The following is a 17,483-nucleotide window of genomic DNA, read 5'->3' as shown; positions in this document are numbered from 1 at the left end:
AACTCTGAGCTGAGATTGCAGTCATGGCCGCTGTGCCTGGTTTTTCAGGTGGGTGAAGGGGACCTGAACTCACCTGAACCCAGGTCTTCAGGCATGAGCAGCAAGCACTTCCCTAAGTGAGTTATTTCCAAGACCTTGCAATAAAACTTTCATGCAATGAGTTCATACCTTAATGCAGGGAGAAGAACTCTTAGCTAAGAACAAGTACCAGTCAGAAGCACCCTGCAGAGCTGCCTGTCCCTGGACTAGACTTCCTTCTCAGGAGCGAACTATCTTCCAAAAGCCCTGAGTTCTGCTGAAACCAAGGCCTTACAAAGTTTCCCCTAAATACTAAGCCAATATAAATGACAACCCCCAAACCCTTCTCCTAGTAAAGAGGGGGTTCTGAGAAAGCCCCAAAGAGAAAGGAGGAGATGTAAGACAAATGTCCACAAAAGACACAGCAGATCTCCCAGGGGACTGTATTTTCTTTACACGGCTGTGGCTTGCTTTCCCTGGGGTAAAGGTCGGAGGAGCAATCAATATAATGACTGAGGTATTCTGACGTACTGACGGGTTTCTGTTCCCTGTTAATACAACATTTGCAGATTCAGGAATGAATCGCACAGAGAAGACAAACAATAGCTTTTACTCATCGGTTTATTTTTAGAAAACATTTGCATGAAGCAAATTCTCATTACTACAGAGCCCATTCATTTAGAATGTTTCCTCATTTGGATATGGGCCAAATTTTCAGAATATCATCAAGATAAAATACTTTTAAGTAGATTAAGGAAAGAAATGGTTGCGTGTGAATGTTTTATGAACTCATAGATGTTGTTTTCAAGAATATCATGAAGACTCAAGTTGAAAATATTATCTGTCAGTGATTAAACATCACATTCTCCATTTATCATCCCGGTCACTATCTCCTCCTTGGCAAAATGTGTGTGTGCACACATTCAGAAATGACAGAGGATATCTGCAGTCGTCTGGACTTTAGACTGTTTAAAGGGTGCATGGTTCCTATGGTGGAGCTGAGCGCCTGCCTTGCACACACAAGACCCTTGCCTCAATCTCCAGCACAGTAAAAACAAAAGAAATAGCATGCTATGTGTAAATCTTAGAATTTTGGTCTTGTTTCATGGACAATAATATGTTAATTTTAAAATTACAGCTTCAGCTGTGTGTTATCATGTCTTAAATACATCTTTAGTAAAGCTACTTATCATACACTATTTGCTCTGACCTCTTCCATTGGTAGAATTTTGGTTGAGCACTTTGGATAAAGATTCCCATTTCTGACTTTTCTAATTGCACAGAACAATATAACTAACTTTTGTCCATTGCAGTGTGAGCCAAATGTCTTACAACTAAATGACCGAGTGCCTGTTTCCCAACATCTTCCCATCATGAACCCAAATCAATGGTTCTCAACTTTCTAATGCCGTGACCCTTTTCATATACTCCCTTATGTTGTGGTGACCCCAACCATAAAATTGTTTTTATTGCTACTTCATAAGTGTAATTTTGCTACTGTTATGAATCGTAATGCAAATATCTGATATGCATGATCTCTGATATGTGACCCCCCCCCCAAAAAAGTGTTGTGGCCTACAGGTTGAGAATCCCTACATTAAATGAAGGCTGAGAAGTGACAACATGTCAAAGAATCTGTCTAGTCTGGCTCCTCAGCTGGCTGCAGGAATCCCATCTTTGCTCCTGAGATCGCATTACAGGCTGCCATGCCCGCCTGGCATTGCCGTGAGGTTACCAGGCTTGTGAAGCAAGCATGGCATCCAGGAGGCACTTCCCCAGCCCCTAAGCTTGACCTTCGATACAACATAATTCACTCCCGTAGGAAAAGTTAAGGTATAGATTTCATTCAAAAATATTTATTACTTTCCCCTGCCTATATTTTATGATCCCATAAAACAATTTTCATAAAATTCCAAATATAATTACATTGATAATATAGCTAATTACAACAGTTCTTGCCTTTACATTAAAACAGATGTACCTATGAAGCCAGTTAAAAATAAGCACATTAACTCGGGAAGAAGCACTATTTCTACAATGGTGACTTTCAATCTTGGGACCCAGTGAATTCCACCTTGTGCTCAACTTCTGGGGCCACCATTCCCCTAGCACTACCCAAAGAGTCCAGTTCTGTAGGAGGCCATCCAATGCACAAAGCCTTGGGTTGCATCCCAGCACTGCATAAAACAAACAATAGACCATGCTGCTCAAAATGCCTCCAATCTCAGCTCAAAGTTCACTCTCAATTCTGGAATTCTTCACCTAATTTTAGCTTTAAATTCCTATGGGAGATTAAAAAAACAAACAAACAAACAAAAAACCCTAAAACAAATAAAGCCCCTCCTTGGCACACATCATGGAAATTTTTGCTAGGAAAAGAAATGAGGAAGACAGGGTCATCTCTTCTTATACTTAATATCTGAATAATTTTTCCAGCAATGAATCTCTTCCCCCTCTCTCTCCCACTCCCTTCTCCCTCCCTCTCTCTCTGTCTCTGTCTGTCTGTCTGTCTCTCCCATCCCCCGATATTATACACAATGTAATTTTGTAATTTTTCTATATTGAGACATGTGTCTCATAAACAAATTATCTAGACCTTTCTCCCTCGTTCCATGTTGTTCTCCTAACTGAAAGCCATCCACGCGATCATTAGTATTTATAATCTTCTAAGTAATCTGTACTCTACAGAAAAGCAGAGCAGGAAGCAAAGGAGACTTTTTTCCATGAGGAGTTCTTGAAGAAAAGGAGAAAACAATATCAGCAAGACAAGCTCCACACAGGCACAGCAGGAGTGACCAGCACATCAGCCAGGAGAAGGCTGAAAGGCTAAGGAGGCAGGAGAGAAAGGGAAGCCCCCAGCAATAAAAGTTATAAAACCTAACAGGAGAATGTGCCATTTGACACTGGGGTTGAATGAAAGTTTTCCCATAGTCAACTTAACTCTTTAAAAATAAAAATTAACAAATAATATTTGCTTCTACAAATCCTGTCCCTCAAATAGAGGTTCACCATCATACCCAATACTCTGGCACATACTCATGTATTTCTAAAGTGAGTCATTTCTAATCACAAAGTGGAGGGTACACCCTCCCTCTGTCTGTGTGTCCAAGCACTTGGGACCATCAGTATTCACAAGAAACACATTTCATCCCCAAATATCTTGCAGGTACCTGGTAATTACACCTCCTTAGAAATGTGGGACTGAAATTGCTTCAGATTCCAGCTTTCCTCAGATTTCTAAATATCTATATATACAGAATGAGATAGCTCAGGGATGGGACTGAGTGTGAACTGAAATTCATTTACAGTTGATGCAAATCTTACGTTCCCAAGGAGATGTCAACCAAGTGTGCTGAGCATACATGCGTCAGAACAGAACTCTGTCATACCTGTGCACTGCACACTGCAAAAGTTTTAGATTGGAGAGTATTTAGAGTTTAGATTTTCAAATTAGGGATATACAACATCAATAAGGGATTGTTAATGCACATTTACAGTTTAATATCTGCAACTGTTTTAAGAAGACATTCCAAGAATATTTTTGACATATTTGCAGGTTTTCTTTGGGAATTTCTAGTACATAGTTAACTATATATTGCAGTCTCTCCCAAAGGAGAATGTTACTATGCATGTGGACCATTCCTAACTGGAAAATATATTTTGCAAAATACCATAAAATCCAAACCTTTTTGAGTGCATGGCCAGAGTAAAATTTCCCACTTCACCTCATATGACTTATTACAAGTATAACACGGGTGCAGTAAAAGTGATATATAAATTACTTTCATGTATAGGTGCACGTGATTCATTAAAAAATAATGTTTACTATTGAGTCCTAACTTCATTTTCAAATACATGAAAATAAAAAATAAATCAAACTCATGAACATGCCTAGTTTAAATCCATACCCATCTATGAAACTCTTTTTATACAATTTCAACTAATTAACACATCAAAGGGTAAGAATATTAAAGGCATAATTGTTTAAGAGCACAGGATGAAAATATTTCCATATTTTTATATTACTTTCTCAGTAAGCAGTGAGAACTTTAAAATGACATTTAATTTGTAATAATCATATAGAATACTCACATAATCATACAGAATACTTATGCAAAATGTCTAATTTGCTACATAATGTTTCTATTTCTGTTATATAATCAATCGCTTTCCAAATTTTTTTTAGAGTAACCCTCAGAGCCAGTTTTGAAATTTTAAGAATAATTTCCCTTTAATGGTGTCCCCATTTTGTGCATCAAAACCTTTATACAAATTTCAGTGATGAATCAATATGGCTATAAACACTTTTCAAGTATTTTTAAAGTAAAAATCTATACTCAAAGATTGAAGAAGTGCTTATATTGAGGACATTCAAACTATACTTACTCATCATTATTGGAAAATTCTAAAATATATTCTGAAGACTGGAAGCAGAGTTCTGTTTTGTAAGATTAATCTATTTATTATGTATGCCTGCACACCAGAAGAAGGCATAAGATCTCTTTACAGATGGTTGTGAGCCCCTATGTGGTTACTGAGAACTGAACTCAGGACCTCTAGATGAGCAGCCAGTGCTCTTAACTACCAAGCCATCTCTCCAGCCCTTGGAAGCACAGTTCTAAGAAATATATGGCATCTAAATCTGAATCTGGGAGGGGAGGGGGTGCTTAACAATTTCATTGTTAGCCATGCCATTCTGGTTTCCAATAACTTGGGCTGTGCAGGGACTACCACAAAATTTCACTGTGATAACTAAACAGGAGTCATACACTCTCCGCAATACAGAGCCACGGTTTCCACAGGAGTCATACACTCTCCGCAATATAGAGCCACGGTTTCCACAGGAGTCATACACTCTCCACAATACAGAGCCACGGTTTCCATAGGAATCATACACTCTCCGCAATACAGAGCCACGGTTTCCACAGGAGTCATACACTCTCCGCAATATAGAGCCACGGTTTCCACAGGAGTCATACACTCTCCACAATACAGAGCCACGGTTTCCACAGGAGTCATACACTCTCCACAATACAGAGCCACGGTTTCCACAGGAATCATACACTCTCCACAATACAGAGCCACGGTTTCCATAGGAATCATACACTCTCTGCAATACAGAGCCACGGTTTCCACAGGAGTCATACACTCTCTGCAATACAGAGCCATGGTTTCCACAGAAATCATACACTCTCTGCAATACAGAGCCACGGTTTCCACAGGAATCATACACTCTCCGCAATACAGAGCCACGGTTTCCACAGGAATCATACACTCTCCGCAATACAGAGCCACGGTTTCCACAGGAATCATACACTCTCTGCAATACAGAGCCACGGTTTCCACAGGAATCATACACTCTCCGCAATACAGAGCCACGGTTTCCACAGGAGTCATACACTCTCTGCAATACAGAGCCACGGTTTCCTAAAAGACATAACTGCATTCAAACTAAGCAGAGAATTAACAAACTGGGAGTACTCACATCCGCAAGCTGAGTCACGCCACTTGCCGTCTTTGCCAGTGTGACAAGGTCTTCCTGCATCTTATCCACCCATGACTTGATACTGTGGAATCAGAAGGAAGAAAGTTCTGTCAGACTTCTTGCCAATAATGCTAATGGGGTGCTATTTTATATACACACTTCATATAGTTAAATCTTTATCCTCCCTCCCAGTTCCCATTCCACCTTCAAACTGAAAACAACAACAAAACTAAAAAGCCCACTGACTGACCTTTATTACAGGGGATCATTATTTTCAAAACTTATTATTGTTGGAGTTATTTGTTTTCATTTGGTTCTTACATTTGCATGTATGCACACCCTTTCTGGGTGCTGAAAGGCCCCCAAAATCAGCATGAGAAAAATGACAGGGGCAACTTGAGAATCAAAAGGCAAACGTTTGCTCACTCATCAAAATTTCATGAAAATAGTTACTAAGTACAGCATTTCCATTTTCTGATCATAAAATGAGTGTGTAGAATGATGCCATCAGTTTTTAACCACTGGAAATCACAAGGTCACAAACATCTCAGGACGCAAAGGCTAAGGGCATCTGTTTCCCAGGAAGCACTGAGGTTCTGCCCAACTGGACCAGTGCCGTAGCTGTCAGAGCAATGTTCCACAGGAAAATTGTTCCCTGGGTATGTAAGCTCAAACACTTTCAGAGACATTCTGGTGAGTAATGCAGTCAGTATCTTAAAACATGAACTATTAATATCACTGCATCTTAGAAACGTCTGAGAACCACCCGTGTTCACCATTCTAACCAATGCAGTTTGATTTTCACGTCATCCCTATATGGCATCAGCATGCTGCAGGTCTAAAACAAAGAAATATGGAGAGCCGAATATGAATGCTTAGGAGATGATTTATGTTTGAATTTGAACTTATAGATCTGAATCAAGGAAAGTGAACTATGTGTGTCTTCTCTTCCTTGGACATGAATTTATCAAATCATCATCTTCATTTCAGAAACAGAATAAAGAAAATACAACACCACATGAAAAAGAGATCGAAATAATGTCTGGGAGAACACATAAAAGAATAAAGAGTGGGAAGAAGAAAGGAAAACTAAAGTCGATCATAAAGATAATGAAGTGCCTATGGGCAAACAGTCATGATTTACAGGGGAAACACACTGGTTAGTAAAGAAAAGACATCAAAACCAAGGATGCTTCATCACAAATGAGATCAAGAGAAATATTTGCTCAGTAGTTCTATATGAATGGGGAGAAAAAGGTAAATGACTATAAAAAGAAACCACGTAAAATAAAATTGACAGAACCTAATATTACATCATTATCATCCTAATATTACAATTCATGCTATTTATGAATGGGTATACATATATGAAAAACAATATAAATGCTAGCCCAATCGATATTCTTCTATCGTTACTAGATAAACATAACATGCCCACTTTTATAACTAGAAGGAAAACCAGATGTTACTGTATAGGAGCAAGGGCTACAGACAGTACTTTCTAATTCAAACCAGACTTTCACTGCTATATACAGTTACTGAGTAAGTCCTAGACTCTAGAGAGAATGAATCATCTCTCAATATGATTCCTAACATTGACAAGTAGTAAGAAATGTTAGGCATACCTTAGCTGGGGGGTAGGAGGACAGGGGAGAAAGAGAATGTGAACACACATGTAGATGCATGTGAATACACTCGATTCCTGAATGCTGATCTATGCCAAACTGATCTCATCTACATGCTACCTTGTCACCTGAGTGCACTGTCACTAGAGATGTTCACAGAGGTGAACCATTCATTTTTGGGCTGAGAAGTAACAGGACCCATCCATTCTTCTCTGCCCCAACTGACAAGCTGTCAAGAACACTTTAGAAAGGCAAGTTTCTTTTTTGATACTGTTTTTTAACTGGTACCTCTTTCTTAAAATATTATAGAAGCTGGAAGAAATTCAGAGAATATAGCATTTAAGTTACATCATATACCACTAAAAACAATTTCATATTTTCTATTTGTAACACCATCCAATAAGCACTAGTACATGCTAGGAAGAATACTAAAAGACAGAAACCAAGTTGGAATTATAACTAGGTCTGGGCAAAGGAGAAAAAGAATAAGAAGAATGTGGTGATTCAAAAATATTTTTGGTGCCTGGAGAGAGTCATTTAATGCCTAAATACAAAGATATAGGGGATGGAAGAAGAGCTGTAGGAGAAAGAAAGACGGAACACAAATTCCCACTCCCCTCGGTTCTTACATAGGCTCTTTGAATGTATGGAAGAGTCCAGATAATGTAAGAGCTAGTTAACAAAAGAAAGGCATAAATGTTTTACTCATCTTCCATGTACACAGAGACTCAAACAAGAAAGTAAAGCATAATGACCAAAGACAAAGTACAGTACATGTGTGAGAGGTCAATAGGATGAACCCCAGAAATGCTACCAAGAGTTGCATGAGGAAAGAGGACAGAGTGGAAGATTAGGGTTCCTTTAGAGTTTGTTTGTGTTCAGATTCATTGAAACCCCAATTATCCATCTCTGGTGATCAAGGCTGTTTCTCAGATTTAATACATGAAGAATTCTCCTCCCTACAGGTAGGGGAAAAAGGGGTGGGGCAAATGGCCCTTGCTTAAGTTCTATTTCCTTATGTGACCTTAGCTAGAAATAATCAAATCACACTAAATTTGCATATTTGAAATGGCATACTATTATCAATCCCTTCAAATGTTCACAACAGTAGCTACTTAGGAAGTGGTATCTGAAAGACAAGTGTAACCTGACAAGATGAAAGGAATCAACAATGAAGGCACTGAGACATGGTGCTCTCAGCCAATTCAACAAGTTTGACTGGCTGGAGACCATGCTACGTTTAGATAAGTTTAGATAATTAAGTGACAGGAAATGGTGGCATCTCGATTTTCAATGTTTCTATGTGACTGAAATGCTTATTTTCAATTCAGGAGAAAAAAAATAGTACAGGCCCATTCTTACGTAATATTAAAGATTCGGTTTGTATGCTCAAAATGATTGGGATCTTAGAACATGAGGATCTAGACAGTAACAAGAGCAAGCAGATGCCTAAGAACATGAGAAAATGAGTTTTCCTGACACCAAGTAAATGGTAGCTGGAAGTCAGGGCAGGAGAAGAGAGGGTGGAGATGAGAGATAAGAAACAAAAAGGCTCCACTAAGTCAATGGCAGTCAAGGACAGACAAAGGTAAGGTGGGGAAGCCATATGGAAGCAATTAGCTCAATGAAATTCTGAAGAATGCACAAGACTATAGGTACTGTTGAACAAGAGTGAATGGGTGGCAGAACCGCAAGGTGATTTGGGATGTTTCTCAGGAGCAGATGGGGCATTTGATAAAGAACATGAAGAGCAGGGTAGAAGGCAGTGAACAGTTTGGAGCCTTCGATGAGTTGGTTGATCTTAGTTTGTTTTTGTCCTGTTGCCATGCTGGGAATTGATCCCAGGGCCCTGCACATGCTGGCCAAGTGCTCTGCTACTGAGCTATGCCCCAGCCAATGAGTTTGATTTCACTGAACTAGCGGTGTTATGCAGAGACCTGGGTATACATGAAGCAATTGATGTAACAACAGGTTCGGCGGTGTCAGAAAGCCTGCACAGAATACAAAGATCGGTGCCTACAGTGCTGGCAAGGACACGGGCAGATCAATGCAGCACTCCCCAAGCATCAGGTACAAGAAAGGAAAGAAACAGTAATTAGAACTCTGGAATGGTAGAGGGATCTCAGTGGTGGCAAGAAAAGGGCATGGAGGAGCAAAGGAACCACAGAAGCTCTAAGGCCAGGCTAATGGCTTCCAAAGGTGGCAGGTCTACTTAGAGTCACAAGAAAACTTATCAGAGAGAACAGAAATAGACTCTGAAAAGGAATGGAGGAAGCCTTGGGGATCCCTTTTGTTTTTCAACAAAATAGAGCTATTGACATATTTCTGTATAAAAGGTCAAAGACAAGTGGAGATGTCAGAGATGCCAGAGAGACCATGTCGTTTACTGGCAATGATAGAGGTGGTATATACTACCCTAAGGAGAACTCTACCTTTGGCAAGACAACCTAGAAGACTACTCCCTCAGACCCTCTCCTCCTCTCCTCCTCTGACGACTGCTATCAATGAAGTGTTCTGATTCATGTATGTATCAGAAGCCCAAATGGTAAAGAGTAGCAGAAACAAACAGGCCATGCAGACTGTCCAACGTGTACAAGCATTTCCTACTGTCCCGCAGTCGTCCCACAGCATGACTGTCCGGAGCACACATTGTTGAACCTCAGCTTTTGCATCTCCATTTTCAATGTTTCTATGTGACTGAAATGCTTATTTTCAATTATTTTGTGTGTTGTTCTCTTATTAATTTGTGTTTTCGTTTTGTTTGGTTATTTGTTTGTTGTTATCGTTGTTGCTTTTAATTGTTGTATTTCAAGACAGGGTTTCTCTGTGTAACAGCTCTGGCTGTCCTGGAACTCTCTTTGTAGACCAGACTGGCCTCAAGCTCACAGAAATCTGCCTGCCTCTGCCTCCCAAGTGCTAGATAAAGGTGTGAGCTACCACAGCCCGGCAGTTTGTGTGTTTTAATAGGCTTGTTTTAGCTTCATTTTCCAATTGCTGTGATAAAACACCCTGACAGGAGAAACTTAAATGAGAAAGGGATCACTTTAAAAAGCTGAGTTCAAGATCCAATCTACCATGGTGGGGATGTCAGTCAAGGAGGCATGAGCTTGAAGCAGCTGGTCAAGCTGCATCCACAGTCAGGAAACAAAGAGATAAATGCAAGCTGCTCCTCAGCTCTTTCTCTGACTACTCAGTCCAGGACCTGCCCAGGGAATGATCCCACCCACTGGGAGCAGGCCTTTGACTTCAATTAAGGTAATCAAGATAACCCCCCACAGGCATGCCCAGAGGCCCATGACCTAGGTATCTGCTTTCAATATGGCAATTAACAATAACCACCACAGAATGTGAGACATGATGTTCAAAATACTTAAGAAAATAAATTTAGCATCCAACATATAAACATGAGAAGGTAAAAATGTGGAATGAATTCAGAAATAGCAAAAAAAAAAGGGGGGGGGAGGATTGGGGAATGATACATGGGGTGAAGGAAAGAAACTTCTTCCATCCAAACCAGAAGGAAATGTTAGAAGTTGTGAGACAAGTGGAAACAACTGGAAGAACTAGAGAAGAGCATGGAGATCACCGGCTCTTTTTAATTTCTCCCAATTTCCTGTGTCACAAAGAGGGATCTTCTCTGTTTATAAAAGTGGGCCTTCAGATAGTCAGAAAGGAACTTGGAGGTTGAAAAGATGCCTGGAGAGGACTAAAGGCTTTGAAAGACACCCTGTTCACTGGTGCTATTCAGCACGGGTATGTGGACATCTCGCCAGTGCGGGCTGCAGGCCACAGGACTGGAGGAAGTCACTCCATAAATGTGGGGCAGATACCAACAGGTGTAAAAGGAGGCCAAGGACAAGTGGACTGAAGGTTCTAGCAACTCAACAGCTCTACCGATTCTAAACAGCAAAGACTGCTAAACTATTCATTAAAATGTTAATAAATATTCATAAAGTACTTATTTTCTAAACCCTTTTTCTGTAGAATCAAACACCCTACAGCAATATTATAGTGAAAATATTGCATATTAGCAAATTTCAAATTTTTCTCAATATGCTTTTTAGTTTTTATCCTAACAGCTGTCTAAAAAGATTTTGGTGTTCATAGTAAAGGGTAAAAGTGGCCTGAATACACATATTTCATTTTTAATCACTTTAAACAACATTCATGCTGTCAAAGAACAATTACTTGAACTGGAAGTACGGCTCAGTGATAGAATCTGCTCAGGTAGTGGAGATGCCTCAGTTACTAATGTACTTGCCTACAAGCGTTAGGAACTGAATTCAGATCCTCCAGCACTTCACTAGGCTTGATGGCACAGCCTTTAATCCCAAGAGTCAGGAGGCAGAGGCAGGCAGGTCTCTGTGAATTCAAGGCCAGCCTGGTGTACAGAGTGAGTTCCAGAAAAGCCAGAGCTACACAGTAAGACTCTGTCTCAAAAACAGAAACAAAACCAAACCAGCTTCCCAGCACACATGTAAGAACTTGGGTGAGGTGGTGCATGCCTGTGACTCCAGGGAGTCCTGGTGAGACAGACAGACTTCTGGACCTCAGTGGGCAGCCAGGCTAGCCAGAGAAACCTGGCCTTAAAAAGTAACATGGGGAGTAATTGCAGAACACACTCAATAGAAAGCACCAGCTTCCACACATATGTGCACGTACATATGTCACACACACACACACACACACACACACACACACACACACACACACTTACATACACACAGAAAGTCTACTTAACAGAGAGCTTGACTAAAAGGTATGCTGTTCCTATGAGAAGACACACAGGACTTTCCCTGGCTAACTTGATGCCTCAGGTGACAGCAGAGGCGTCAGTGGGAACAGACAGAGACAGTATACACAGAGGGAAAGGAGAAAATGAGTAAAACAATTCAGAGCTCAGGGTGTGGTCCAGGTATGTACACAATGGGACTATTCCTTCCTCTTCTACCTCAAGTCCCACACCTCTTGAAATGCTCTGCTCCTCTAACCCCATTCCTTGGTCTCTTCTATATTATTGTCTTCTGATTCCTTTTCATTCTCCTGAATTTAAATAGAATCATTTATGGAAATCTGTCTTGTCTTATTGCTTAGCATTTCAATCTCATGCTTCAACTACAACTTTGACTTGTGTAATTCCTAAATCTGAGTTAGCTTCACATGCCATCATTTATTTCTTTATCCTCCAAGTGTCTACTAAGGCCTTGAATATGGTAGCCACCTATGAATTCCTGGATAAATAAGAAAATATACTGAAATGCAATGGCATCACTACATTTTGAAAGTCACAAGTATTTGATGTACGTATATCCTTTCCCCACCGTCCGCAACAGAAAAAAAAAACAAAAAAAAAAACAAAAAAAACCACTATATGAATCTGTAAAGAGTAAGCACTTTTTATATACGCTTCCAAAATATAACATTAACACCTTGAGGCAACTATTAAATAGTCTGAATATCAAAAGTGTTTGTTCTAAAGTTCCAAATTAAAATGTTTATTGGGTGTTATAGTGAAAAATGGGTGCTGAATCCTGGGTCACTAGAACTCCTATCACAGTTACTAGCCAAGTTTCTCTGCGAAGAGTTAAATGTTTTCTACAGAATCAATGTAACAAGAAGCATCCACCAAGATACCTGCAAAAAATGAGGCAAATATTTTATTGAATAAGTAAAATATTATTTATGCTTACTTCATTTGGCATACAAATGGCCAAAATTTAAGAAACACAAAAAATTTATATTTCCATTGAGTTTGAAAGAAAAGGCTGTCGTTAAACTACTGTTCCTTTGGAGGCTGAATTTGTGGGTGACACAGCATCCTTCAGATAATCCTGCTCTCAAAAAGAAAGAAAAATTGTAATCCATTTCATATTGTACATATTTGAGGAACATCAAACTCAGAAAAGCAAAATTACACCCCATTTATTCTACTGTAAAATGCCAACAGTTGAGTAGGAAGTGTCAATCTATCGATTTAAATGTTTTCAACGCTAAGCTGCAGAGAGAATTTGCTTGGTTGGAACCATGGAGTCACAGTGAGAGAACTGTTATAGTAACTTGACCCCAACAATAAATGCCCCACTTTCTACGTTGACGTGGGTAAGTCCTGTGGAAAAATAGATGAAATGTCTAAAACTACTGCTATTTGTAGGGAGACAGTATTAAAACAGACACATTTCTCCCACACCCTCCTTCATTTACTCCACTAGCAATTACCATGGAGACAAAAAAAGAATGTGGCATACAGCACAGAGGAAAGGGGAGAGAGCATGCTACAGGGAGGAGCCGTAGGAGGGGATGTGAGATTCATGTACCGCTTCAGGCCTTTGCCTGAGGCAATTCTCTGCCTATACCGCTATTTTTAAGTAATAATTCTGTATTTAACCAAAGTGAATGAAAGACACAGTGATGTCTTAAGGAGCTGGGAAATAATTAAAATGTCTAAATATCTAACAAAATGGCCACTTCAACTGTGCTAATACATAAATAATATGTTCTTAAATTTAAGTAATAAGATATTTCAAAAGTAAAGTGTTCCACTTGCTATAAATATTTTACCAGTGCTGAACGACTCCTATTTTTGTATATAATAAACCACCCACGGTGTTCCTGTAATTGGGTAAAAATAGCATTAAGAAAGCTAAGGATCTAGATAGGCAAGGCACACAAATTTACTAAATAGCATATCTTAAAACATGGTAACAATACACAGGGGCATGCATGTCTGAGTGAAATTATATCACGTGGCATCTACTTTATTTCATAGGATTATCGTGAGATGGGTGAGATGCTCCAGGAGTGTTCATTCATTCCTGAAATTACTGGCAATTTAAGCATTTTCAGTAACTCTGCCGCTCTCTTAGAAAAAGGCTGTTTCAACTTGTGAGATGCTTGAGGATTCAATTCCATTTTTATCCAGCAGAATCCTGGGGAAAAGACCTGATCACACTAATCAGAGAGGAAAGGTAAAGGGTGTGAGAGTGAGAAACAAAGCTGTATCAATAAATAAACCTCATCTTTCACTGCTCATGGATCTCTGCCTTCCTTTCCCGTTAGCCTTTGGATCCACTTTATAGCAAATCATATTCTCAGTTTGCAAAGAGTCTTCCTGAAACTGACTTTGTCATCTTGGATTCATTTTTGTTTTATCTGCACATTATAAATTGGTTAGTTAATAGTTTCTGCCTAAATGGCTGCAATTGTTTCTGAATTCCAAACAATCAAAATGCTTTCAGGTTGATCTTAAACTAGCATCACAGTTAGGTAGCTGGGGAGCGGGGTGGGGGTCCCACAAGGGGTTTGCTCCCTGAAAGCACCTTCTGCCTTTGATGCTGCAGCATCAGTCAGCTACAACCTCCAGCGCCATCCCTGCACACCCTGGTCCAACTGGGGTGTCCCACATGGCCACACAATCTGTTGCTGCCGTGTCTATGAACCAAATGAGCTGGATTTCTAACTGCTCATTACAGAAGCTCCATTCATCTTATTGAAGACCTCTCCTTTCATTTTCCGTTTGTATTTTCCATCAGCCTTTGAAAAGGAGTTCATAAAACCTAGTTTAGCCTAATTCAAGCATGTAAACATTATTTAATGTCATGACAAAAATGTCCTCATGTCCTTTTCTCTCACTGATTATGTGAACAATCAAATACTTCTAATACTGCAAAATCCTCATATGCTTATTAATATTGAGACTCCAATCTAAATGAAAACTCTTCTTCCCCATTATGCTTTGTATCTGCAGCAGCAGGCTTAGATGCTTCACAAACATGTCACTTTTGTCTCTTTCCATAATCATGTTTTCTGCTACCTGGAAATCATCTTTCTTAAGTTTCTTTAGCCCCACCCCCCACCCCAAATCATCCTTCCAGGCTGCTTCAGGTTTTTCTTCTGGTCAACCCAAACCCTCAAAATCTCTTAAATCTTTCTTCCTCAATTCTATATCCAGCCTGTCCTACAAAGTATCATACAGTGATGTCTTGGGTCAGCACTGCATCAAGAACAGCACTTAATTTCCTTGAATAGGAGGGCTGTGTAATACTGTATGGTGACACTGACCAGCATAGTTATGAATATGTCGTGTAGACTCAGAAAACAGTGAATTGGACTTTTGAGCACATATATTTCAGGAACTATTCTGAATATACTCTATGCACAAAGTCTTCAATTATTATAAAAACCTGAGATAGATTCTAAGTTGTACTTTACAGAGGAGGAAATGAATGTGATAACTTCAGTCACCTAAAGTCATTGAAGGAAGCAAAAGACTTTGTCCTTAAAAAGCAACACAATGTGATTCTTACTCATTTCAAATTATGTGATCTGAAACATCGGTGGCCTAATCATCACACATCATAGTAGCCCAACTCTCTTGCCATTGCCTTTTGTTTTATTGATCATGATAGCCATGAGTTCAAAGTCTGTTTCCTACACATAAAAAGGCAAAATAACACTTATAGAAGTCTTTCTTTTTACATGGAAAAAGTGTGTTTTCCTGATTAACAACAACAAAAACCTATGTTTTTTTCCTTCGCAAACTGTATAAATATGCATGTGATTACTTACATATGACATTTTTCTCATATTAAATTTGTAAGCCTTCCTCTGAAATAACAAATTAAGGAAATCACTATTTATGTTTTTTACAGACATAAATTTTGCTTGCTTTCATTAGCACAACACAAAATTGTTGGTCCACAGGAATAGCCGCTCATATTATCCATAGCACATACAGACAGAGTTGAAATGGGGTAGCAGGGTAAGTGCAGAATCAGCTTTGATGTATGTCTTAGTATACAATATTCTAAATGCAACAGCAGGGGCTTAGATATGAATGGACAAGCCTTGCTGCTTCATTACTTTCACGATGCAAGTCCACGTACACAGGCAAATGCAGGAGCATTACACCCAGGGTCCACACCAGCCGTTGGAGCATTTCTTATACACACAGCCCACAGGATAGTTTCTTTGACAGCTGTTCCGGGGCATAGTTTACTTAACAATCAAAAGCTGTCAAAGCAAATACACTAACTTGCAGATAAGAAAGAAAACAACTCAGTTCTTGCAGACCAGAAACCAAGAATACTGTGAGGTTAGCTCATCTCCAGTTCTTGTGTTCTGTGATGAGGACAAGGGGTGCAACCTTCAACCATGAAATGGTAAATCACGGTCAGCTCAGAAAAGCTGCTGCAGTCCAGTACTTCCAGCCTTCTTGTGCCCCAGAGCGTGGTTCTCTGACCGCCCCTGCCTGAGCAGCGCATGTACTGCCCTTCCAATGCCCTCCACAGCACTGGACATGCAGGCCATTCCACACAGAAGGAAGCTTCAAGGGCACAAGTACAGTCAGCCTCCTCTCCTGGGCTGCCAGTGTAGACAGCACCTAGAACATGCTGTTTGTATCGAGCTATATTTCTCCATTAACACTCTAACACTTTTGAAAAGAGAATTTTTTTTTTTTTTGGATTTTCCGAGACAGGGTTTCTATTGTGTAGCTTTGCGCCTTTCCTGGAACTCACTTGGTAGCCCAGGCTGGCCTCGAACTCACAGAGAACTCCGCCTGCCTCTGCCTCCCGAGTGCTGGGATTAAAGGCGTGCGCCACCACCGCCCGGCTTTGAAAAGAGAATATTTTTATTCAAGTTAATTTTTTAAGTTCAAGTAAGCAAAGATTTAGAACTAACACTGGTTACTATGGTAGGAAATAGGATGTACCTATTTAGAGATATAATGTACAGCATGTGGATAAAGTTGAAAGATTTTATCATTAGAGATTTTGTTATACAGATTACAGTAGTTCCTGTCATGCACAAAACCTAGTTTTGAGAACTGGATATCTAACTGTAGGAACCAGGTTGCTACTAGGTACCTTACAGCATCGTGTAAAATTCAAAATATGTAATAAGTTCTATTTTAAAAATCAATTTTTGCTCATTAAATGGCAAAAAAGCAAAAAGTTTTAATACTAACAATAATCCCTTTCAAAAAGTGATTTTTTGCTGAAAGATTCCTGTACTAAATATTAAAGACAGGAAAATAATCTTTAATGCCTCTGATTTACTAACTTTTCAAATTATATAACCTTTGCAAATGTTTCAATAACAATATTTCATAATGATAACCTTTTATACATTAAAAAATTAGGTGAAAACCTAAGCCTTTGAATGTCTACATGGGAAAAAAAGCATTTTATGTGACTATATCAAAATGGATTTTCTATGTCATAGTCTTAGTTAATGTAAAACATGCTATAAGATGTAAGTCATGTATGTACAGTTACTGAGCAGGCTTTGCCAATCCAAACTACAATATTTAAGTTAAGCCTTCAACATTAGATAATTCTCTCACAATAAAGGAGAGA

The 17,483-nt window shown here is 39.4% G+C and overlaps 1 protein-coding gene across 6 annotated transcripts in view; it reads right to left on the bottom strand.

The window, feature by feature from the left end:
- Positions 1–17,483, bottom strand: part of Cacna2d1 (calcium voltage-gated channel auxiliary subunit alpha2delta 1) — a 432,008-nt gene that overhangs the window by 349,413 nt on the left and 65,112 nt on the right. For all 6 annotated transcript variants that reach the window (XM_076566314.1, XM_076566315.1, XM_076566316.1 and 3 more), the window contains exon 2: positions 5,504–5,585. In XM_076566314.1, coding sequence (XP_076422429.1) covers positions 5,504–5,585 — 82 coding nt within the window. The remainder of the gene's footprint in view (positions 1–5,503; positions 5,586–17,483) is intronic.

The sequence above is a fragment of the Peromyscus maniculatus genome, chromosome 3 (genome assembly GCF_049852395.1).
Source record: "Peromyscus maniculatus bairdii isolate BWxNUB_F1_BW_parent chromosome 3, HU_Pman_BW_mat_3.1, whole genome shotgun sequence".
NCBI classification, from domain to species: domain Eukaryota; kingdom Metazoa; phylum Chordata; class Mammalia; order Rodentia; family Cricetidae; genus Peromyscus; species Peromyscus maniculatus.
The sequence above is the reverse complement of the archived record's forward strand: the minus strand, read 5'-3'. Positions and strand labels throughout refer to the sequence as shown.